Source organism: Ruditapes philippinarum, unplaced genomic scaffold (assembly GCF_026571515.1).
Source record: "Ruditapes philippinarum isolate M1 unplaced genomic scaffold, ASM2657151v2 ctg1132_1_1_1_1, whole genome shotgun sequence".
NCBI classification, from domain to species: Eukaryota; Metazoa; Mollusca; class Bivalvia; order Venerida; family Veneridae; genus Ruditapes; species Ruditapes philippinarum.
Genome location: NW_026855335.1, coordinates 35389 through 61011, shown reverse-complemented (window position 1 = coordinate 61011; position 25623 = coordinate 35389). Strand labels below are relative to the sequence as shown.

At 33.5% G+C, this 25623-nt stretch overlaps 1 protein-coding gene across 1 annotated transcript in view; it reads left to right on the top strand.

The window, feature by feature from the left end:
- LOC132742982 (phosphorylase b kinase regulatory subunit beta-like) overlaps positions 1–21936 on the top strand; it is a gene marked incomplete at its 5' end in the record, with an annotated part of 43834 nt that extends 21898 nt beyond the window's left edge. Inside the window, 10 exon segments of the mRNA XM_060731485.1 lie at positions 4005–4109; positions 4838–4963; positions 5943–6047; positions 6805–6978; positions 7405–7575; positions 8035–8310; positions 8846–9048; positions 10003–10267; positions 19261–19443; positions 19886–21936. Of these exon segments, the coding sequence (XP_060587468.1) occupies positions 4005–4109; positions 4838–4963; positions 5943–6047; positions 6805–6978; positions 7405–7575; positions 8035–8310; positions 8846–9048; positions 10003–10267; positions 19261–19443; positions 19886–20089 (1812 nt within the window).
- Positions 21937–25623: the final 3687 nt, after the last annotated feature.

The window sequence follows — 25623 nt, the reverse complement described above, 5'->3', positions numbered from 1 at the left end:
ACATGACTCTTTAGGTACATGAACCTGTAACATATACATGACTCTTTAGGTACATGAACCTGTAACATATATGTACATGACTCTTTACGTACATGAACCTGTAACATAAACATGACTCTTTAGGTACATGAACCTGTAACATACATGTACATGACTCTTTAGGTACATGAACCTGTAACATATACATGACTCTTTAGGTACATGAACATGTAACACATATACATGAATGACTCTTTTCAATGCTTAATATTTATAAGAATGAATGTGTCATTTTAAAGTGTTAACACAGAGTAATACTTTGCCATGAATGATCAAATAGTATATATTTTTTCGTGGGGATTTTTCACAAGTTTGTATTAAGTCGCAGACTGGAAAGTGAGAAAAAGTTTACATTGTTTAGTATCATTAAAGCATGATGTATGAAAATATATCTGATTAGCCACTTCATGTTTTTATTTGAACTTTCATAAACACATATACTAGGGATCATTATGGGAGGTCACTTTCCAAGGTCCATAACACTGGCATGGATTTTACTGAATTATACCCCTTTGAGAGACCTTAGAATTATTCACAGTGTCTTCAGAATCATCAGAATCCCAGAGTGTTTTAAACTGATTTAAGTACATTTTGTATTTTGTCTAAGTCTATTGTGTAAACCACTAATAAAAAGCTATTCATTTGTATCCTTAATTTTAGGTCACTTAACCAAGACACATAACTCTAGCATGAATATTTTTTTAGGGAATTAATCCCCTTCGTTGAATAATATCACAGCATTGTTCTTGTCTAACTGTCAAGCACTAAGAATTCTATTTAATCATTGTAAATGAATTATTGTTAATACAATTGAAATTTGTTGTCTCTGAGGTCAACATAATATTATATATAAAAGTACTACTGTATTTCTTTACTATTGATATATAACATTTTATTTAGCGTGCACATTTTGGGAAAGAATCAGAGGTAAACAAATGTCTGAATTTTTTGAGAAGGCGAAAGTTTGATCCTCATATTAATTAAATTTTAAAAAGTTTTGTTTTTACTTGACACCTTACTGTCCATGAAAACACATCTGCCTTGCTTCAGCTACATGTAGATTTACACAGTTCAAGATGTCGTGAAATATTTTTTCATGTGGGGAGTCATGTGACCAGAAATAATTAATGCTGTGTTCATAAAAAGCTCAAATGAACATAAGAATTATTCATTTTTTCTCCCCTATCACCTCACTGGTTCAAGACACCTTATAATAAGATTGAATTCTTTTGCGGCCAGCTAATGTAAGGTTAGTGTTTCTTTACATGTGCCTAATATATGAGAAATCAGTCAATGATTAAGTTCATGGGTTTTTGCCCCCGCCAATAAAGATTGACAAAATTAAATTCACGGCTTTTTGCCCACACTGATAAAAATTAACAAAATGATAATTCATGGATTTTTGCCCGCACTGGTTAAGATTGACAAAATTACAGTTCATTGGTTTTTGCCACCACTGATAAAGATTAACAAAAAGAGTGTTGATGGGTTTTTTACCCAACCCTGATAAAAATTGAAAAAGTGATAGTTCATGTGTTTTTTCCCCACTGATAAAGATTAACAAAATGATAGTTCATGGGTAAATTTTCCCTACACCTATAATTATTGACAAAATGAATGTTCATGCGCTGTTGAACCCACAGTTAAAGAATGACAGGATTGTAAATAATGGGAAAAGAATGACAAAATAATTGTTCATGGGTTTTTGCCCCTACCAACTATTTATTGATTGAAAAATGATAGTTCACAGGGGTTTTTGCCCCACTAGTAAAACTTGAATAATGAGAGTCCATTAGTTTTTGCCTTAATGATAAATATTGAGAGAAAAACATAGCTCATGGGATTTTACTGCCACCAATAAAGAATAGAAGTTGTCATATTGAACAGCTTCAACATTTGTTCATTTTAATTCAACCATGTCTTGTCTGTTAATATTTTTCTACCATAATCATATGGGCAGAAAATAAAATGGAGATTAAAATAAAAAAAAATGTTGTAAATAAATAGCATAAATTGGCAGAACAATTTTATAAGTGGTATGCATTCCTAGATCTTAGTAATGTCCAATATCTTATTTTCTATAATTTTGGGTTGATTTCTGACATTCTTGTTTCATAATGAACCATTACAGGTCACATGACCTCCCACAATGCTTTTGCTGTAAGTGAATGATATGTAGTTTTCTAAATCCAAGCCTGAAGATATTGGTATCTAGTCAACAATACCAAATTATGAGATTTTTGTTGAAACATTGTGTCCTCAACCTTTTTTATGAGCACCACATGTTTTATCTTTGTAGAAAAAAATGTTGTTTTTTTTTTTAATTTGACGCTGAAAATTCATGTTACATATTAACATAATTTTTTGAATGTGTTTGTCACCAATTATTATTTGTAATTGTCCCTTTTTACTGTTAACCCTTTAATACAATGAATAGCTGCATTTTTATTGGTTTGTGCATGGCTGCATGTATGATGAATTTATTAGAAAAAAAAAGATGAAACCTTTACCACGTCTTAAATAGACTCAAGCTGGACAAAACCATTCTACTCAGGTGCCTGTTCGTGCCTGAAATAATGCACGGAAGAGCACCTGAGGTCTTCCTCCACCAGTAAAGCTGGAACGTCGCGATATGACCTATACTGTGTCGATGTGACGTAAAACCCAAAACAAAACAAACAAAACCATTCTGATTATTCATCATTTTTTTACTGAATAGCAAACTCATTAACAAATATTGCCTTAATTTAACCAAAAAAAAAAGCAAATTTTCAAGCCTTTAAATAATTATTTGAAATATTTTAATACAAAGGTATTGGAGGACTTACGTTGAAATTTAGACAAGAATGTAAATCTAATTGATAAGGATGGGATCCCACTGGGAAATGGAAGTGGGATAGATATGCCATTTTCACATTGATGATATCCTACTGGGATTTGATTCATCCACTGGGATTTCACTGGGATCCCAGTGGGATCACAGTTTGTTTTTTTTGTAGGGATAATTTTGTACATGCATAAAAATAATACCTGGAATGAATTGCATTGTAGATATATATAAAAAATATGTTGTATATAGTAACTTTTCATTTCTATTTCTGCACAATGAACTCATTTTAATGATGTTTTGTTCATGTAGTTATTGTTGATTAGTTGTTGTTGTTGTGGCTATACATTGTATTTACGTGAAAAAGTCTGTCTGTCTATGAATGACTTTGAATCTTGTGCAATAGTAAAAATGTCCAATCCTCCATTAAGGGTGAATATACATTCTCAAGAACCATGAACAAGATATATAAAGACCTACTGCACAAATGGCATAAATTTATAACTGGGTACATGTATATTGGTTATTAACAGTTCAAAAACAGTTCAATCACAATATCATTATTTTGTTTTTCATATTTTTTTTTAAAGCAACATACCTTGAGGGTTAATGTAAAATTTAGTTGTGAAGTTATTTAACCTTTTAAACCTACTTGAACAGTAAGGGATTAGACTTTGCCACCAGTATAGAGCCAGTCCAGTCTGCACACCCATAAACTGTGCCAATATGACACGGAAATTAATGACACCCAGATTTAAAAAATAGCCAAAAAATATTTCAAAAATTAACATTTCTTTTGTCATATTTGAACCATTTTGTTGATGTAAAAATGTTAGATATTCCCATGTTTTCTTAATTATTATATTTGATTCAAGATCAGTGGACTCTTGTTAAGATCTGAGTATCAAGAAAACTAAAAAAAGAAAAAAAAGCTACAGGTGTGATTTTTTTCTCATTCAAATGTGCAGAGTGTGACCTTTCTTGAAAGGCTTAATTTTAGATAGGTTTCTTTAAAATCATTCTAGGTTTCTTAAAATCATAATATTTCCTATGTCTAGTTTTTCTAGACATGTCTGGCTGTAGTTGGTTTGTTCTTTGAAAGATTTAAGATAGGACTTATTTTTTCTGAAATCTACAGATCACTCCACCGGACCTTGTGTTACAAGTTGTACTTATAGCGGAGAGCTCACGGCTCCAGCAGTTGTTGGCTACATATGGTATACAGACTCAAACTCCTCACCAGGTTAGTAGTGATTTTTATATATGAGCCGCTTCATGACAAAACCAACGTAATGGGTTTGCGACCAGCATGGATCAAGACCAGCCTGCGCATCCGCGCAGTCTGATCAGGATTTATGCTGTTCGCTTTTAAACCTTTTAACAAGTTAACAAGTAGAGAAACTCAGATAGCGAACAGCATGGATCCTGATCAAACTGCGCAGGTGCGCAGGCTGGTCTGGATCTATGGTGGTCGCAAACCCATTATGTTGGTTTTGTCATGACGTGGCTCATATGTATTCTTAGCAAGGTCAGGTAAAAATTATCATTCTGCAAAAAAAAAAAAATCGAAGAAGATATATCTTTTTAATTATTTTGAACTTATTTTCCACACATTTTAACTTTCCCTTCTGACAATTCTCTAAAAGCTTTTATTGGCCTGTAATTTATCTCTTCAACTTTAAGGTTTAGTCTATTCTATTTACAAAATGTACCTGTATTTAACTGAGCGGTGTCACGACAAAACCAACATATTGGTTTTGTGACCAGCATGGATCCAGACCAGCCTGAGCATCCACGCAGTCTGATCAGGATCCATGCTGTTCGCTTACCAACTCAATTACAAGTAGAGAAACTGATAGGGAACAGCATGGATCCTGATCAGACTGTGCGGATGCGCAGGCTGGTCTGGATCCATGCTGGTCGCAAACCCATTATGTTGGTTTTGTCATGACACGGCTCAATTGATTTCAGGTTGAGCCTATACAGATTTGGTCACCTAAGGAACTATCAAGAGCCTATGAATATCTTGGTATCAACAAGAAACTTGGACTTACCGGAAGACCTAAAAGACCTTTTGGTGTACTCAGTACCTCAAAGGTAAGAGGTTACGACTTTTGTTCTAAAAGTATATATTGAACATTGAAATTAAAGTAGGACTTGACCATATCCCTCCCTATGCTTTATTTGTATGATTGATTCTCTGTACTCATGTTACTATTATTATGTTAAGGGAATTTTATGCCTAAATTTATAATTGTTTGACTTGACTGGATTTAATGGAAATACCTATAATTATGAAATGTAATGATATGCTTAGGAACTAGATATCAATTTTGAGTGCATTGTTGTAGAAAAAAAGCACTGTTTTAGTTCAAATGCACAGGAATATCTGAGTGATGAATTACCAAGCATTTGAACAATAAACCATGCATAATTATACTATACAACTGCAGTAATGCAAGAAAAATCAATACCGGTATCTGTTTCCATTTTAACATGTTAATAAAAAAAAGAGAATAGATAAAAATATGTTACACTACATTTAGCGTAGAAGTAATTTTCCTGATTTCATTTGGATTATTGATGTCATATCTGACATCATATGACGTGTAAGCATTTTTTTTTATGCTGTGCATATATGGTGTAATAATGTGCTTGATTGCCCTATCTTTTTGATAGTGGAATAGTGTCAAGCATGTTAGAATATGATATTATTATGGAGTGATATATTATTGATATGTTGAACTTTTTACCTGATGAATTTATGTAATGGATTTTCCCATTATTTTAGTTTCGAACATGCCATTCAAATTTTAAGGGATTTCAATATCAAAATAGGACATGTCAACAAAAGTGTCATGTTGAAACAGTGTTATATATAATTTTGATTTTACTTGCACATATATGGTTTTAACTTGAAATAATGAAGTGATAATATTAATTAGCCTTCATGGCTTACTATGGTAAAGCCATGATATTGTATGGTATTAGATGTATCTTACTTTTATTTATTTTAATATTTATTTATTTATTTTTTGATTGATTAAGAATATTTTTGTTTTATAACATTACAAAGATATATAGAGTATGTGGTGCTACAGTATTGTGTTACCCTCTACTGTTTGAAGTGGTAGATTTCTACATGGCTCAAGACATCAGTATTGTCATTGATGACCTAAAGGTAAGTAGCAAAGTTTTGACATTTGGTTATCATAAGCTTATAAATCTACAAGTCATTTTTCTATACATTAGTTAAAAAGTTAGTATTTAAGGTTTTAAACCTTTAAAGTGAATTGGTCTATAATGGAATATCTGTAATACCTTAAAGATTTATGTTGATAGCATTTGAAATTATATATGTGAATACAAATCACAAAAGAATTAAATATGATTGTTAGATACTTGATCTGATGTGACATACATGTATCAATAAAAAGCAGCTTATGAAGTGTTCTAGAAAGAAATACTATTATTCATCATAAATATGTTTATACCTAATCACTTAAGAAATCTGCATGTCAACAGATGATTTTCCAGAATTATTTCATAAGAATATCCGAATAATACATTAAAAAATGTACACATTGTAGACCAATAGAGTTTCTTGAGATCATTAATCTAAAAGTGATTTTGCAAGGTTAATCATCTAAAAGAGTGTTTTTAATATTATGAATATAAAAAAGTTTTCAAAGTCATAAAATTTTAACTCTTTGATGTTGAATTCTCAGTTTATGAATCTAAAATTAAGTTTTAAGGCTATGAATGTAAAGGAGTTTTTGAAGGTCATGAACCAAAGAAGGGAATTTGTGGTTGTCAAAATTGATACCATATCACATGAGGAAAGAGCAAACTCTGGCAACCACCAAATTTGACTATTTCATTGCTTTAAAGATTCATGGAGGTATAGATATTTAAAACTTGTTACTATTTTCTTGCAGAATGATCTTGCATTTTTATCAAAATGTTGGAAACTTGCTGGGCGACCAACATTCTGTATGTTGATCAGAGAGAATAATATCAGAGGGAAAAACTTTAGTGAGTTTCTGGAACTTCTTGCACAGTTTAAGAGTGGAGATGTGGATGGTATCCGTGTCAGGGTTGGCAGATTACAGGTTAGTTAAGTATTTATGTGAATTGTTAAAAGAGTATATAGAACGATCATCTAGCAAAGTATAAGGTTTTTGTTTTTATTGAAGTTCCAATTTCAACAGTTACATGGTCTTTTTTTTATCAAGAAGCCCTTATTAGCCTTAAATGTATCATACATTGATACATGTATGTTTTGTCTACTTATGCATTAGAATTCAAGCATATTTGACTTATGCATTAGAATTTGAGCATATTTGTTATGAAAAGTACCTTCTTCAATTCAGGCATATTCCTAATATGAAACTTTCTTTATCTGCTTGCTTATTTTTATCCAATTTATTAATAATGTCTAGAGTCTGGCATTCGTTTTCCACTTAAAAGTAAGTAGTTCTCAAACTGGTATCCTAAAGTTCTCAGTAGCATGTAAAGACTGTATTCTGTGATTTCAGACGTTGATATCATCAGCTTGTATAGAACATTTGGATTTCCTGACCACCCTGCCAGATCAGTCAATCTTCCAGCCCTTCCAGGAGGCTAACCATGGACGATTCAGCTTCAAAAGTCTGACTGACATACCGGCGGTGATGGAGCTAGCTGAAGATACTGTCCTCAATGAACAGGTGAGCCGCGTCACGACAAAACCAACATAGTGCGTTTGTGACCAGCATGGATCCAGACCAGCCTGGGCTTCTGCGCAGTCTGATCAGGATCCATGCTGTTCGCTTACAAACCCTATAACAAGTAGAGAAACTGATAGCAAACAGCATGGATCCTGATCAGACTGGGCAGATGCACAGGCTGGTCTGGATCCATGCTGGTTGCAAACCCATTATGTTGGTTTTTTGTGACGCGGCTCAGGTAAACTTTCAATCATTGCTTCAAAGCTATGAAGATATAAAAATTATAAATAATACAGCTAAGGTTATGTTAATGAAAAATATACTTAGTTAAAAGAAAACTAAATTACTAAAAATGTTTTGTTTTTTTCGTATATAATACAATTTTAGTTTATCTTTTCACATGTTAATTTTTCTCAGTCTTCAAACGGTGGCATATAAATACTTCCTTTTTTCATGTAGGAACTGAAGGTAAAGGCAACATGGGATCTAATACAGATGTTTAAAGCTACCGAGTCCCTGACAGCTCAAAACCAGATTCTGAAATTGCTTCTCCACAGAGAAGGTCCAAATTATCATTTTGAGGGCGTGCCAATCAGTAGGAGGCTGGAACAACTTGTTGAAAGGGCAGGGCTACATAAAAGATGGGAGGTTGTACGATGTTGCTCTGCCCTACTTGGAAAACTTGTTGACAGCTTGGCACCGTCTATAACCAGTATTCTAGTCAGAGGAAAACATGTAAGTGAATGGATAGTATATTAGACTGATGCTAAAAGATGGGGAAAAAAGAATTATTTTAAACACAAAATAAGAATTTAAATACTTAATTCGAATTTGTAATATAATGCTGTTTTAGTTTTGTTTGATTTTATAGAAAATAGTAGAGTTATAAGGTTACAGACTTCAATAGTTTGTCAGAATTATCTTTGACGGTCAAAATTAGGGCAGAATGCTATGAAAGTAAAACTAATGGAGCCATCAAATCATTAGATTTTGAAGGAATATAAAATCATATTAATTTACTTGCTGTGATACACATTTTAGAAAAATATTTTCTGTGTGCTAGAAAATTGTTTCTAGTTTGGAAAGAGGATGCTTTTAAATGCTTGGTGATATTGATATTTTTGAAGAAAAAAAACACCAAGTAACAAAATATATGAACATGGATCAATGATCAGGGCCTTATAAATCTATATTCATATGAAATCAATATTAATGTGAAACTATAACGAATGCGCTTCATATTTCTTCATATTATGTGATTGGCTTGAAGTTGACAGTGGGCGTGTTTGGTCATGAAGAGGAGGTGCTAGACAAACCGGTCAGCCCTAATGAGATAAAGAGTATTCTATACAGTAAATGCATGCCGTATGACACTTGCCAAGCTGTACTGCAACAAGAACTTATTCTCGCTATTGGGAAACACATTGCAACAACACCAGATGCATATGATGGAATTCTGAAAATAAGAATAGGGTAATATATTTTTGCTTTTTTTTTTTGTCTGTACCCAAAAATAAATGATAAAATTTTAGCCGCGTCACGAAAAAAAATCAACAAAAAGGGGTTTGCGCCCAAAGAATGAAAACCAGCCCAAAGCCTGGGGCATCCCGCGGGACTGTTTCAGGACCATGCGTTCCCCTATCATTTTCCTATTTAAAAATGGGGTTTTGGTAACCCAAAACAACATGATTTTTGATCAGACCCCCAGGGGATGGCGGGCTGTCTGGACCCAAATTGCGGGTCGAAAACCCCATTATTTTGGGTTTTTTCGGACGCAGCTTATATATTGTAGACATGCTGAAATGTACTGGGTCCACCCTATTGATGAAAGGCAAGTAAAACTTTCCCCTTAAATGTTGTCACTGTATTAAGAAAAACAACTGTCCATAAAATAATTTGTATGAATATTTCTTGGTTCTTTATTCTAATGGATAAAGTGTTAATCCTTGAAGCACTGTTTGAATTACAAAGCCAAGGCTGCCTTTCTGAAATCAAATTAAAGACAAACACCGAGACAGTTTTGAATTTCAAAGAACATATTGTAACTTAAGACCCCTATGTTATGACTCCTTCAATTTTTGGCTAGCAAAGGAAAATGAAGATTAAGACTTTGCAGATTAAAGCACAGGTCAGTGTATCTCTTAATTTCTCAGGAGAATGAATTTAATTTTAGGCTTAGAGCTTTGACTTAAGATGAAAATGTTTATTGAAAAAGTATTAAATTAGCATACTAGGTCTAATGTCCTAGAACTAAGCATACACTTAGGACTGTCTTTGAAATGTAGCCCAACGATATGCATCGAAGGGTACGTTAAAGATATTTTTATGAATATTGCTAAGTAATTCATTCCAACTGAGAGTATTGTTAACCACTGAAGCAGTGCTTATATGATTTAAGTAAATTCTTATACAATGTTTATATTATAGTTGGTTTGTTCGTGCCATGGAGATGGAGTTAGAGCAAGAGGATGAGCACGTGAAAATTGAGTCTCTGTCGCCATATCAGGTGAAACAGTTACTGCTCAGTATTCTTGTGCATAGATCTGATGAGTACGATCTGAGGACACCGATACAACGACGACAACTTGATGGCGCTCTAAGCAGAGTGCCGAAAGATTTCTACGAACGAGTGTGGGAGATTCTAGAAAGAACACCCGGAGGAATTAAAGTGGCTGGTTACTTGTTACCACAGGTTTGTTTGCCTTTAATACGCTGATTGTGTTAAATTGTTCATTCCAGAGTCTTTCCATGGAACTGTCACTTGTTAATTTAAGGGGTATTAAAAAACTCAACAAACAATATAGAGCCCTATTAGTCCAGAGTCCTTTTATGGAACTATCCATTATCAATTCTGGGGATATCAAGAAATAAACAAACAATAAAATGCCCTATTAGTTCAGATTCCTTTTATGGAACTGTCTATGATCAGATTGGGGATATTAAAAAGTCAACAAACAGTATAGAGCCCGGTTTAGTACAGATTCCTTTTATGGAACTGTTCATTATCAATTTTGGAGGATAAACACTGTAAAGTCCGTCAGAATGCAAAGATGTGCAAAATGGCATAGCTCTAAACTGGTATCAAAAACAGGCCTTTTCAATTTAGGTGTCAGCAGGTTTGATTAATCCTGTTTCTAGTGAACTTGACAACGCCAGGTAACGATAAGTAAGTGATTATTGATATGCTAATGAAGAAAAACATTATTTAACATATTAAACTCACATTATTCTGATGATTTCTGGAGAATGATATGGTTTAATGGTAATACTAAACTAAAGTTTGCTATGTAAATTGTATAAGAATGGAAAGTGTTTAGAATCAGTTGATGTTTCCTTATCATATTGCTCATTCCTTTGGTTAAATTCTATTCTGCTTTTTATCTTCATTGGTTAAATTTTATCCTGGTTTTATTTTCATTATTTTAAACTTGATGAAAAGGAAGAATTCAAAGAAACCATACTGTCAGATTAATCATACAGTTTCAATGTAGATAGTTTTTTTTACGACGAGTCAGCGATACACTGAAGTGTATCAGATTTCAATGTACAGTTTCATTTATAAACCTGTTGCTGGGAGTATAAAATATGTTTACATGTTTAAATGTCAAATCGTTTAAGCTAGAAAAAAAATAATGCGCGTTTTGAGAGAGATTTTTACATCAGTTAGGAGAGACACGCTTTATAGTGTGTAGCGGGTATTTTTTTGTAAAGAAGAGAATTTTTTGTTTTGTAGGGAGTTTGTTGGTTTATTGAAGTTGGTTGAATATAATTGTGGTGATCTTAATTGATCAGGGTTTATTGGTTGTTAATTAGTTTTTTGGCTGTTGAGTTTATATCTGTTTGTGAAGATATATTTGGTTGATATTGGTTGAATGTTTGTTTGGTCAAGATTATATTAGTTGCTGCTTTGTTTTGAGGATATATGTAAATATTGGGTGCTTTAGTTTAAGTTGTTTTCTGATGCTGATTGTGTGAAGTTAATATTGTTGGATGAATGTTTGTGGTTTATACCGTATCTTAGAGTTGTAAAAAATATTCATTTTTTGTGTTCTTCATTTTGTGGTGATTTTATTGTTTGTTTGATCATAAGTTGTTTAGAGCTTGGGCTCGCCAGGTGTCTTGTTTCGTATAAAAGACGTATACGTGAAAAGATATTTCATATAAATGGCTGATAAATGATGTGTGTTTGTTGAAGATTATTATCAGTTCCCTGGTTGTTACTGTTAATACAAGTTCATTGCCGGTGCCCGGTAGGTGCCATGCTATATAGAGATTATATTTGGAAAAACAATTGTCGGTGCTACAGGGGTACACCATTTTGTTGAGTAATAAGCATTTACTTAACGGGTTTCGTAAAAGTTGATTATTTTATTGAATAGTAATCCATTATTAAGCAATTATGGATTATGATAAATGGGTATCATTGGGAGAGAGGCTTGGGTGAAGGACGGGGATTTACGTGATTATGTTCAAAAGAAAGAATTAGAATATATTGATAGAGAAGAGAGAAATATTAGACGTGAAAGAAGATAAAACGGCGATTTGAGGCCGAGCGTAAAGCAAAAAAAAGCTGAACGTGAAAATCGAACGTCTTGAAAAAGAAGCCGAACGTGAGGAAAAGAAACGTTTATTTCAAGCTGAAGTAGAGATGAAAATGAAAGAGCAAGAAATAGAATTAATGAAGTTAAAAATCGAGGCTGGGGATCGCCTTGATACCCCGTCTAGCACCGGTTTGAGGCCAAGATTGCCTAAATTTGAAGAGTCAAAAGATGACATAGATGCTTATATAGAGCGTTTTGAAAGGTTCTCCATTAGTCAAGGATGGAAAGAAGATACATGGGCAATAAGCTTAAGTTCTTTATTAACGGGGAAGGTCTTGAAGTTTACACTAGTATGCCTCCCGAGCAAGCATCAGACTATCAAGAATTAAAAACAGCAGTTTTGAAAAGATACCAATTAACAGAATACGGTTTCAGAACGAAATTTAGAGAGAGTAAGCCGGAACAAGGGGAGACTGTAAACCAATTTATGGCTCGCTTAGATAGGTACTTTAGCAGATGGACAGAAATGGCCGACGCTGCGGATACAGTAGATAAAATGAAAGATCTTATTATTAGAGAGCAATTTGTCAAAGTTTGTTCAACAGAGCTAGCTCTTTTTCTGAAGGAACGAAAGCCAAAGGATCGTAGAGATGTCATCTCTTTGGCTGAACAATACTTAGAAGCTCATGGCGGTACAATTACAGATAGTAAAAGCTCAAAAGTTGCCAATTTTTCAAATAAATCAGCAATACGCCTTAATCAAGGTAATCTATTAAAACCAATACAGCACTATCACAGAGAAAAATAGAAAAAGTTACATGCTTCATATGTAATAGAGAGGGTCATGTGGCCAGAGATTGTCGAGATCAGACTAAGAAAAGATATGGGGCTGCTGCAATGTCATATGGAGAGCAAAATAGAAATTACTTTAAAACAAATCGGGATTCTTCACCAAGGAACTGGCGTAGTAGGCCTGGAGAAAATAGACGTGATGGTAGATCAGATGATAAGAAAGTATCGGGGTTATGTATGTCAATTTGTCCAACAAGTTCTTACGATGGTTGTATTGAAGAGGGAAAACTTAAATTAGCCAATGGTAATTCTGTGCCTGTCATTACAAGTAGCTGTACAATTGAATCATTAGAAGGTGAACGTCAACTGGATCTGAAACTAGGATATGTTGGTAATCAAGAGGTGAAAGTTCTTAGAGACACTGGTTGCGAGTTGGCAGTAGTTAGAAAGAAGTTAGTGGAAGAAGATCAAATGCTGAATAAAAATTGTGTCATGATAGCAATAGATGGTCGGGCCAGGTTGGTACCTATGGCAAAAATAGACATTGATACACCTTATTATAAGGGTAAAATAGAAGCTATGGTATTAGAGTCAGCAATTTGTGACTTAGTCTTGGGCAATATTCAGGGTGTACTTGATAAGCCAAATTAGAAGTGGGTTAGCCGAGAAGTAACAAATATAGCTGCTGTTGTTACTAGAGCACAGGCAGAAAAAGAGAAGAAAGCAATGAAACCTCTTAAAGTTCCGAAGGTCGAAGATAATGAAATTACGGTAGATGTTCTTAAGAAAGAACAATCAAATGACAATACGTTACAGCGTTTGTGGCAGTATGCTAGGGAAAATAAGATCATGAAAACAAAAAGTGGTAATAAATTTAGATATGAAGTAGAAAAAGATGTGTTGTATAGTATATTTGAGACGGTGAAAGGTGATTTGAAGTCTGAAACAAGACAAATAGTTGTTCCTAGTAAATATCACAAAAAGAGTTATGTCATTAGCTCATGAATCTATAGTGGGTGGGCATTTGTCTGTATGCAAGACTTTAGACAGGATACAGTCTAGTTTTCACTGGCCAGGTATTTCTAGTGATATAACTAGATTTTGTCGTTCCTGTGACATTTGTCAGAAGACGGTGCCCAGGGGTAGACTTCAGAAAGCTCCTTTAGGTGAAATGCCTATTATTGATACTCCGTTCCAGAGAATTGCGGTTGATTTGATAGGGCCAATAACGCCTGTATCGGAAAAGGGAAATAGGTACATATTAACTGTAGTTGATTATGCTACACGTTATCCAGAAGCTGTTGCTTTACCAAGAATTGAGACTGAAAATATAGCTGAAGCATTGTTAGATGTTTTTGCAAGAGTAGGTTTCCCATCGGAAATACTTAGTGATAGGGGTAGTAAGTTCACGTCACAACTTATGGAAGAAGTTTGTAGACTTGTATCACTGAAACAGTTGTTTACTACCCCTTACAATCCAAAATGTAATGGTCTTTGTGAGAGAATGAATGGTATTTTAAAAAGCATGTTGAAGAAAATGTGCCAAGAAAGACCTAAGGATTGGGATAGATATTTGTCTGCGGTTCTCTTTGCATACAGAGAAGTCCCTCAGTCAAGTACAGGGTCTCACCATTTGAACTTCTATATGGCAGAACTGTTAGAGGTCCCATGCAAGCACTAAAAGAATTATGGACAGAGACAGAAGTACCAGAGACACGTAATACGTATGAGTACGTCCTAGATTTGAGAAATAGATTAGAACAAACATGCAAGATTGCTAGAGAGAATCTCAGCAACTCACAAGAAGAGTATAAACATCATTATGATAAAAAACACACGACCAAGAAGTCTTAAGAAGGAGACAAAGTTTTATTGCTCCTGCCTTCAACACACAATAAACTAATGTTACAATGGAAAGGTCCATTTGTTGTAAGTGAAGCAGTTAACAAGTTTGACTACAAAGTAAAAGTAGGTGATAGAATTGGAATGTACCACATAAATCTTCTGAAGAAATATGAAGAAAGAGAAGATAGAATTTGTGCGAGTGTAGCTGTAATAGAAGCCGAAAATAATGATGATAATGGGGTCGTTGATGATGAAAATCTTTTAGAACTAGTAGACACACAGAGTGAAGAGACGTACAGAGATGTTAATGTTAATGATCAATTAACACTTGAACAAAAAATCAGAAGTAAATGCGTTGGGCTTCAAGAATTTGAGGATATTTTTACTGATATTCCCGGAACTACAGATCTTGAATCTCACAAGATTGAGTTGACTGACAAAACACCAATTCGTGTTAGGCAATATACGATACCATATGCAAAAAGGACAGCGGTAAAGGATGAAATTAAGAAAATGCTTGAATGTGGTATATCATTGAACCAGCAAATTCTGATTATAATTCACCAATTGTTTTGGTGAAGAAAAAGGATAATACAAACCGCTTTTGTATTGACTTCCAGACCGACTCAACTCTGTAACAAAGTTTGATACAGAAACCAATGGGTAATGTTGAGGATGTGATGGCAAAGCTAAAATGAAGATAAGTTCTTCACAAAAATTGATTTGACCAAAGGTTTTTGGCAAATACCAATTGAAAGCAAAATCAAGACATCTCACAGCATTTTCTACAACAGAAGGTAGTTACCAATTCAGAAAGATGCCATTTGGAATGGTCAATTCTGGTGCAACATTTAATAGAATGATGCGGAAGTTGCTTTCCGGAGTGAATGATACTGATAACTGTTGACGATGTGCTTGGACATACGGTTACATGGGAGAGACACATGAAGATGTTGAGACAATTGTTTCGAAAGAATACGAAACGCAAAGATCACAGTTAAGCCTTCTAAAATGTATGATTGGATTTGAAAGGATACCATTTACCGGTCATGTTGTTGGCAAATGCAAATGGAAGATGACAAATTAGTCAAAATTAGAGACGCTATGCGACCAGAGTCAAAGAAGCAACTGAGATCATTTCTTGGTCTAGCTGGATACTACAGAAAATTCATTGCTTCATTTGCAGAAATTGCTTCACCCTTGGACTGATTTTACGAAGAAAGGACAGCCAAATAAAATCATATGGAAACCAGAACATGAAAAAGCCTTTACGACATTGAAGCAAGTACTGACACGATCACCAATACTACGACTTCCAGACTTTTCAAAGTCGTTTGTTTTACAAATGTGATGCCTCAGATACCGGAGTTGGGCTGCACTTCTTCAACAGTTTGATGATGGTCTGCTTCCAATAGCTTACGCGAGTAAGAAATTGTTGAATAGAGAAAGAAACTACTCGGTTATCGAAAGGGAATGTCTTGCAATGGTATTTGGAATAAAGAAATTCAACAAATATTTGTACGGGAAAGAATTTGAGCTGCATACAGACCATGCTCCTTTAACGTATATTCAGAAATGTAAAGTAGAAAGTGGCCGCATAATGAGATGGGCATTATTTCTACAGAACTATAAGTTTAGAATAGTAGCTGTGAAAGGAAAGGACAACGTGTGTGCAGATTACCTAAGTAGACTAGATACCTGAAAAGAGACATTGTAGATTATTCCTTTTGTTTGAAAACAGTGGAGTGTTTTCTTGAGTAGGGGGCTGTCAGAATAATCATACAGTTTCAATGTAGATAGTTTTTTTTTACGACGAGTCAGCGATACACTGAAGTGTATCAGATTTCAATGTACAGTTTCATTTATAAACCTGTTGCTGGGAGTATAAGATATGTATACATGTTTAAATGTCAAATCGTTTAAGCTAGCAAATATGCGCGTTCATAACCTCAGATCCCCTTTCAAAATTCCATTTTATTTAGTTCCGCCCATTGTTTTCTCGTTTAGGGCACACGCTTTTTATAACTTGGGGACCATACGCCGCTTTTCATGGAATGGCACTAAAGTGTCACATTGAAGGTTCCATGATAACCGCCGTATGAACACATCTGCGGATGTTTCTAAATTCAAAATTTTACTATTGCATGTTTAAATGTTGAATTCTGCTTAAGCCGGTGCTAGGGGGCGTGGACGGTAACTTGCACTTTCCAGTACCGTCCATGAACAGGCTCAATCAAACCGAGCCTGCAACATTTTCAATTTTGCCGTGTTGGGCTTTCTTTAGGGATTCTGTATTTATCTATTTTGAGAGAGATTTTACATCAGTTAGGAGAGACACGCTTATAGTGTGTAGCGGGTTATTTTTTTGTAAAGAAGAGAATTTGTTGTTTTGTAGGGAGTTTGTTGGTTTATTGAAGTTGGTTGAATATAATTGTGGTGATCTTAATTGATCAGGGTTTATTGGTTGTAATAAGTTGTTTTGGTTGTTGAGTTATATCTGTTTGTGAAGATATATTTGGTTGATATTGGTTTAATGTTTGTTTGGTCAAGATTATATTAGTTGCTGCTTTGTTTTGAGGATATATGTAAATATTGGGTGCTTTAGTTTAAGTTGTTTTCTGATGCTGATTGTGTGAAGTTAATATTGTTGGATGAATGTTTGTGGTTTATACCGTATCTTAGAGTTGTAAAAATATTCATTTTTTGTGTTCTTCATTTTGTGGTGATTTTATTGTTGTTTGATCATAAGTTGTTTAGAGCTTGGGCTCGCCAGGTGTCTTGTTTCGTATAAAAGACGTATACGTGAAAAGATATTTCATATAAGTGGATGATAAATGATGTGTGTTTGTTTTGGGTGTAAATAATGATCAGAGTTCTTTGTTTTGGGTGTAAATAATAATCAGAGTTTGTTGTTTACATGTATATATTGATTTGAGATAGAAAAGGATAAAATACCTAAAAAAAGATAGTGTTAACTAAACAATTACATGCTAGTTTTCCAACTGAGAATATTTCACTTTTATGTCAGGCGGTGCTGCCCAGCCTCCATATCTTGGAAATTGGTTCTAGTATTTATTACTAAATCTTTTCTTAGATTAAATAACATCAAGACAGACATTTCTCCTGACACATACGTTAACACCGGATAAATGTGAACAAAATTTTAATAGAGATCTACCGGTTTCGAACCTATCTGGTTCTTCATCAGGATTCATTATTTTAATTTGATCCTGGTTTTATGATCATTGGTTTAATATTATCCTGGTTTTATCTTCATAGGTTTAATTTGATCCTGGTTGTATCTTCATTGGTTTAATTTGATCCTGGTTTTATTTTCATTATTTTAATTCGATCCTGGTTTTATGTTCATTGGTTTAATTCGATCCTGGTTTTATATTCATTGGTTTAATTTGATCCTGGTTTTATCTTCATTGGTTTAATTTGAACCTGCTTTTATTATGCTCCCCGAAAAATTTCGGGGGAGCATATAGTCGGCGCCTTGTCCGTCCGTCCGTCCGTCTGTCCGTCCGTTTTCTTGTCCGGAGCCTTACTTGAAAACCCTTGGAGATAATTTGTTTAAACTTCATACAGTGGTAGAGGGCATTGAGGGGGAGTGCAGTGTCAAAGAACCATAACTCTATTTTGCTCGGTTTTTGAATTATCTCCCCTTATAGAAAAATCTTGTCCAGGGCATAACTCTAACACTATAAGAGATATCAACATGAAACTTTGTAGGTGAATAGATCTCAATGGGTAGATGTGCAGTGCATAAGAACAATAACTCTTTTTGTCCTAATTTTGGAGTTATTGCCCTTTGTTAATTTTAACACTGAACTTTGTCCGGAACATAACTCTAAAATTATAAGAGATATCAAGATGAAACATTGTTGGTAGATAGATCTCATTGAGTAGAAGTGCAGTGCAAAAAAATCATAACTCTGTTAAGCCTCATTTTTGAATTATCTCCCCTTTTAGAAAAATCTTGTACTGGACATAGCTGTAAATCTATAAGAGATATCAACATGAAACTTTGTAGGTAGATGTATCTCAATGGGTAGATGTGCAGTGCACGAGAATCATAACTCTGCCTTGCCTAATTCTGGAGTTATTGCCATTTGTTTATTTTTACTTTTTGAATTTGTCCGGAACATAATTCGGAAACCATAAGAGATATCAACAAGAAACTTTGTAAGTCAATAGATAACAGTGATTAGAAGTGCAGTGGAAAGAACAGTAACTCTGCCTTTCCTAATTTTGGAATTATTGCATTTTGAACTTTTTCCAGGGACATAACTCTGAAACTACAAGAGGTGTACTTTCCTGTGTCCAAAACCTATTCGGGGAGCATCACCCGGCTCAAACCGGGCTCTTGTTTTAATATTTTGTAGGGGTATTTTATTTGTTAGTAGTTTGCAATCTCCCAGGTGAGATCACGCTGATTTTAGTGGATATATTTATCAACTACTTTTATAAAACAGAGGTCAAAGTTAACTTTTCTATTTTACAGCAACCCACGTTGTCAGATATGACCATGCAGGAGTTGAATTTTTCACTTCTTGTCGAGCAAATGTTGAGTAAGATAGTAGATCCAGCATATAGACAGTTGATGGTTGAAGCATTTATGGTTGTTTCCACGATCCTGAGACGAAACCCAGAACTTGTGTTCCACCAGTCAGTGAATATGGACAGGGTAAATTTGGTTCACCTATTAATATATATGCGTTTTTCCTCGCTAAAAATTGCTTACATACCATGTGATTATGTAGAGCATAGTCGGACCATGAATTTATTGTGTTTGTCTGTATGTTTATCTGTCTGTGACAAGTAAAACATTACCTGTAGCATCTTTTTGCTATCAGCTAGAGCTTTCATATCTTTACATAATATATCGCTGGACAAAGCTTAATTTTAACATATTAAGGGAGTAACAACTTTCTCAATAACCCTGTCAGTTTGGTTGACACTAAATGGTGTAGAATACTTTGAAGTTTTGGATGTCAATACCTTGTTTGATTGACAACAATTTATGTGATAAAAAAGCTAGAATCTCAAGAGTTGCTAAAATTTTATACCTTCAAAACTGAAGATAGAGAAAAAAATATTTTTGAAATTGTGTCATCGGTATATTGCAGGCAATCCAAGATGCATTTGAAGAGTTTCAGAAGGACAGGAGTAGACTTGAAGGTCATGAAAAACAAGATGACATGAGATGCTTTTTTAACACCATGCCAAATATTAAACACGGTACAACAAGCTATATAATAAAAGCTGTTGTAAAGAACTTGCTCGACGGAGACATTAAAGTATCAGTGGATGAAATGTGCACCATTTCCTGAGGATAGCTTACAAGTATAAGAATAGTTGATCAGTTCTGTTTTTGATCGGAAATTGCCATTTTCCTAACACTTGTTTTGCAAAAACTTCTCCCACAAGTTTTGTTTATTATTTCCCTAACTGTGCTCCAGTGCTGTGACGCTATTGCCAGTTTTTATCCTGTTCTGAGCAAAGCTTACCCTACATTTTGCGTTATAAAGCTTGGATATTTACAGTTCTGTGTTCCAATTGTACCAAGAAATTGGCATTTTTCCAAAACCGTTCAAAGACAGTGGATAAGTTTTCTCCCGAATATTCGATATTTACTAAGGTGTGCGCCTTTGACGTTTATGTGATTGCCATTCTTTCTGAGAGGAATATGTAAGGACTTATCCAACACGTCTCTGAAAGTAGTGCTGACATGTACACATTTATAATATATGCAAGATTTGAAAGACATGATATTGAGAACCAATATAGCATACATTTGTATTTTTTAATTGGAAAAAAAAATATATTGAAATATAAATAAAAATGTGTATCCAAAGTATATAGTTTAAAATTATATTTATTGACAGAAAAAGATATACGTGAGTACTCAGTAATTAATAAAACAGGTTTAAATATTTCCATACAAAGCCATGAATGGCGTACGACAATATTGAGGGAATGAGGGGGAATTTTTTTTATCTTAATTTATATTTATAGTATATGTCATATGTACACTATGTATTTGAAAAATTGGAAGTACACAATGTATTTGAAAAGTACATTGTATCTCATTATCTGTGATTGTTTATCTTTTTCTCATTGACAGGTATATAAAAGAAACTGTATTTCCTTTGTCATTTCGAAAGTGTTATCAGTTTAATAGCTTTACTGTATCCCATGGAATGTTCGTAATGAACTAGTCTTGTTTTGAACTTAGAACTTTCCATTGTTAATAAAAATTTAGTCCATTTATTTAAGTAAAAAACAAAATCTGCTACGTGGAGATATGTAGCTATTATGAAACAAAATGGCAAGTCTGTAACTTGAGATTTGCAAGCCCTAGCTTGTATGAGCATAGAATACAACATAACCTTCATTGCAAATGACCCTCAGAACAATATTGTGGTAATACATGCCATCATTACAATGGTTACCTATACATGCATTTATAAAAGAAGTCAAATAATGGAATAAATATGTCTGAGAGAGGAATCATTCAAGAGAAATTTATAAGGAAGACAGATGTCAAAATTTCCTTAATTTATTAGTATTTTCATTCTCGGCTACTTTTCTTGATGAGGCCGGATTTTCTTTTTATCATTTGAAGATGTAATTAAATAAATATGGTTTTAAATTCTTTTGTTGTGAATCATTGTTTTTTGTTCTCTAACCGTGCTCCTCATGTATTCGATTTGCATTTTGAACTTTTCTTGCTTTGAGTTTGGAAATAATGTAATGTATTTAGAAAGCAACAAAATGCAAAGCCACCATGATTAGAATGCACAAATTTGCTGACCTTCTCTGATCAGCATCATAAGTATTATATTTCATTTTAGATATAGATTTAATAGCTACTTTCTATCATTTAAGATTTATTTTATTAAATAATTATTTAAAGCATACAAAAAAGTAAGATGTTACTCTGTTATATTACCGATGATATTTAAACGGCCGCCAATTTTGGTCACATGATACACCTGTCACCATGTAGATTGTAGTGATGACGTCATTGGCGCGAAGGCTGATCATAGTAACTGCCTCTATTCAAAGGGTTATATTCCAGTTTGTCCAAATACAGTTCCTGTTAACCATCGAAATTTATTTGTCCTTGTAGAATGTAAACTTAAGTTTTTGTTAATAAAATGTACGATACCAAAGCAAATGTTTTGTTATCCTTTATAGTGCTACATGTACAAATTAATTGTAAAAAAGAATACTTTCATCATATATTTATACAATTTGAATATTCATCATTACTTAGCATATTTGTAGTTTTACTCCGGTGTCTGCCCGTGTCTGACGTAATGCCTTTCATAGGTATTTACAATTTGGTGTAAAATTCTACAATATGAGTACACAGAATGCAGTCTCCGACAAAATTAAGTCATACTTGATCACATGAAAAAGTTTCCAAAAATGTCGGTTGGTCTTTGACAGCAACAAAGTGTTATATGGCTTCCATTGTTTGTATTCAAATTGTTTCGCTTTGGTCTACATTCCTTTTCTCCCCACATGCTAAGTATTTTGTGAAAAAAACTTCACTTCAGTGTAAAATAAGTCTGGATAAATATAAATGAGCCGTGTCACGACAAAACCAACATAATGGGTTTGCGACCAGCAACATAATGGGTTTGCGACCAGCATGGATACAGATCAGGCTGCCCATCCGCGCAGTCTGATCAGGATCCATGCTGTTCGCTATCAGTTTCTCTACTTGCAATAGGGTTGGTAAGCGAACAGCATGGATCCTGATCAGACTGTGCGGATGGATCCATGCCGGTCGCAAACCCACTATGTTGGTTTTGTCGTGACACGGCTCAAATGTCGTTGATTGGATTCTTTCTTTTTCTATACAAGTGTAAAAAAATGTTAAGAAAGTCCACGCATAAACCCACATCAACGATAATATTCTTAACAGTACAATAATTTAGTAAAGCTATACTGTAGTAATAATAATAGATGATTATAAAGATATAAAGACTGCAAGAAACAATGTTAACACGCAACACTTTATATCCCTATCAAATATACTGGGTATTCAAGTGCATTATAACACGATATATGCAAGTCAAAAGACGTCAACTTATTATATATGACGTCAATACTCCTAAAGACATCAGAAAAAATAGTTCCCAGGTTAATGTAGTTCAACATATAATTTTATTAGTTCTCTTTCTAGCAACTATTAGCATTTTTTAAAATGAAATAGATATTAATTTTTCTTCAGCTGCTGTACAATAATGCATGATTTATCGTAATTAAACACTGAGGCCTACCATCGCTCTTGATTATTACATTCAAGAGCATTTGAACTCAATTTTTCTATAGCAAAGCACTCAAAATTGATGAAATCATATTGTATTAAAGACCTATCCCTTTACAAAAAAGCATATTAAATAGTAACATTTCATGAAATATTATAAAGTATTATCTTTATGATGAATATTTTGATGATATATGGGATGATAATTTGATGAGCGAAGTGATAATGATGACAATGATGATAGAGGTGTTCACGCTTTTTGAAACGTACTACACGTACCTGTTTTACGCGCTTTCGCTCCATTTCAACATAAGATTAAGCCAATAATTCTATAAATCTTTAAAAATACTCGTCTGAAGTAGAACTGGTTAACTTGCATAATTTTATGTTATTTCGAAGTTTCCCATACGTATAGAAAAATGTCAGCAATGCTTGTATAATAATACATATTATTTCTTATTAATCTTTATTAAGGGTAACTAATCTTGAGAAATGTGACACTAAGATTTATGTGTCGTGTTTCGGACTTCATTTATGACACCAACATCTACGCAGTCAGGAGGCAATTATTTTTATAAATACCTGATTGGATTAAACATATTTATTTAAGCTCGACTGCGAAACAATTTCTTGCAACTTATATTAATCACTTTCGAGTCCGCTTCCTGGAACCAACCAGTACTGGTGTCATATGAAGAAACATGTTTGTGACCCGAGTAGCTGATTAATATGCAAAGAAAATATATGAAATTATAAACATTATATCAGTTGAGCACATCAATGATCATATTATATATTAGACACTTTTTGAACATCATAACCTGAGGGTACCTGATACGTTAGGATTTTTGGTAAGCTCTTCGATATTTTCATGTGCATGAGTAAACTTGCAGGATCGCGAGCGTTATTAAAGTAGAACACCCCTAATGGGCACTAAAAGGAACTGTAAAATTGACATCATAGGACAGTTATATGCCTTAAAGTCCACCTGTATGCAAAATTCAAACAAAATTTACCTTGTGGTTTGTGAGTTATGGACATTTATCTGAACTAAAACATTGCTATTACAAGGGCTTTTTCAGAAATGAGGACACTCTAAATATTCTATAATATCATCATTTTGAAAAATGTTTTCCTATTGCTCATTGTTAAGAAACAAATAATGACTTTAGGTAACAAATTAAAGAAGCAAAATGATTGTTTTTAAAGCAGATGTTTTTAATATGTATAAAAATGCAACACAATCCCACCCACTTTTAACACTTATTTGACAATTTCCCTATGTAAAAATCCTTATTTAAAATATCCCTTAAATTTTCCACAATGAGGTGCTGTTTTCAAAGTTTGCTTAAATTTTCTTAAATGATTATTAGTTGGTCTTGCAAAATATAAAATACTTTTACCGTGTAGTTTTTATTTTATTAAACTTTGAAAAATCTGTATTAAATTTGGCATAATTTAGTAAATAATTACCTACAATAATAATATAATTAAAATAAAACACTTTTTTCTTACATTAAGGATCTGAGAGATTAATAAAAAATGTTAAAATGAAGAAAAAAGAAAGAAAAAAAGTTGCCCCTCAAGTGGGTCGAACCCACGCCCCTCAGTTTCAATACACTTTACAGTGATTGTAGCCTATTTGAAGTGGAGATAGTGCATTAGGGGTTTACTACCTTAATTGGTGGTCTCGTGATTTTCGACAAAATTTATAACTTTTTTTAAATTCGATTTGAAAGACCCTCCAAAGTATTTTTTTAATATACACCTATAGAAAACTGAATATAATTTATTGTTATGTGTTCTTTATCATGAAATGGGAACTGTTGATTTATTACATCCACAGCAAATGAGATAAAACATTTTCAAGTTCACCAAAATAAGATAAACCATTTATACTTTGTGTTTATTTGTGAAACTAAGATTAAAACAAATAAAAATCTATTTATATTTCTATTTGGCAAATCAAATCACAGTCGTGAATTATATACCTGCAATTCATGATAAGATTAGAAAAAAAAATACAGCCGACTTGGCCACGGTTAACTTTCTCTGTGTATTACGATGTTTACGGAATTTGTGTTGCATGATACTTTCGAGTGTATTTGATGATAAGTTTGATAAGTTTATTTTGAATATTCCATAAGGCTATATAGCCCATGAGGATATACAATGTATTATAATATGGCAAGACAGTATACAGCATAAATGTACAAAACAATTTAAACAACGAAGAAGGTTTACCAATAATTAAATGTCTTCCTAATTAGTGTATAACATCAGATATTCTTACCGAATTCCTCTTGGGTATAAATTTAATTTTACAATGAGAATTTTTTTTCAGATATACATTTGTATTTAGAACAAGATATCTACGCTTCTTTCAATCGAAATTATATCATGGTGTTTGCCGTTTGACAAAGTACAAGATAGTATAGAGTTCTGCTTTCGAGTGTACTTTATTTCGTTTGACAAAGTACAAGATGCAAGGTGAACGACTTTCCAACTGTTTTTCTAAATGACCAAAAAGTATGCGAAAAATCGAGCCTTTATTTAATATTCTCTAAATATGAAGAGCAGAAT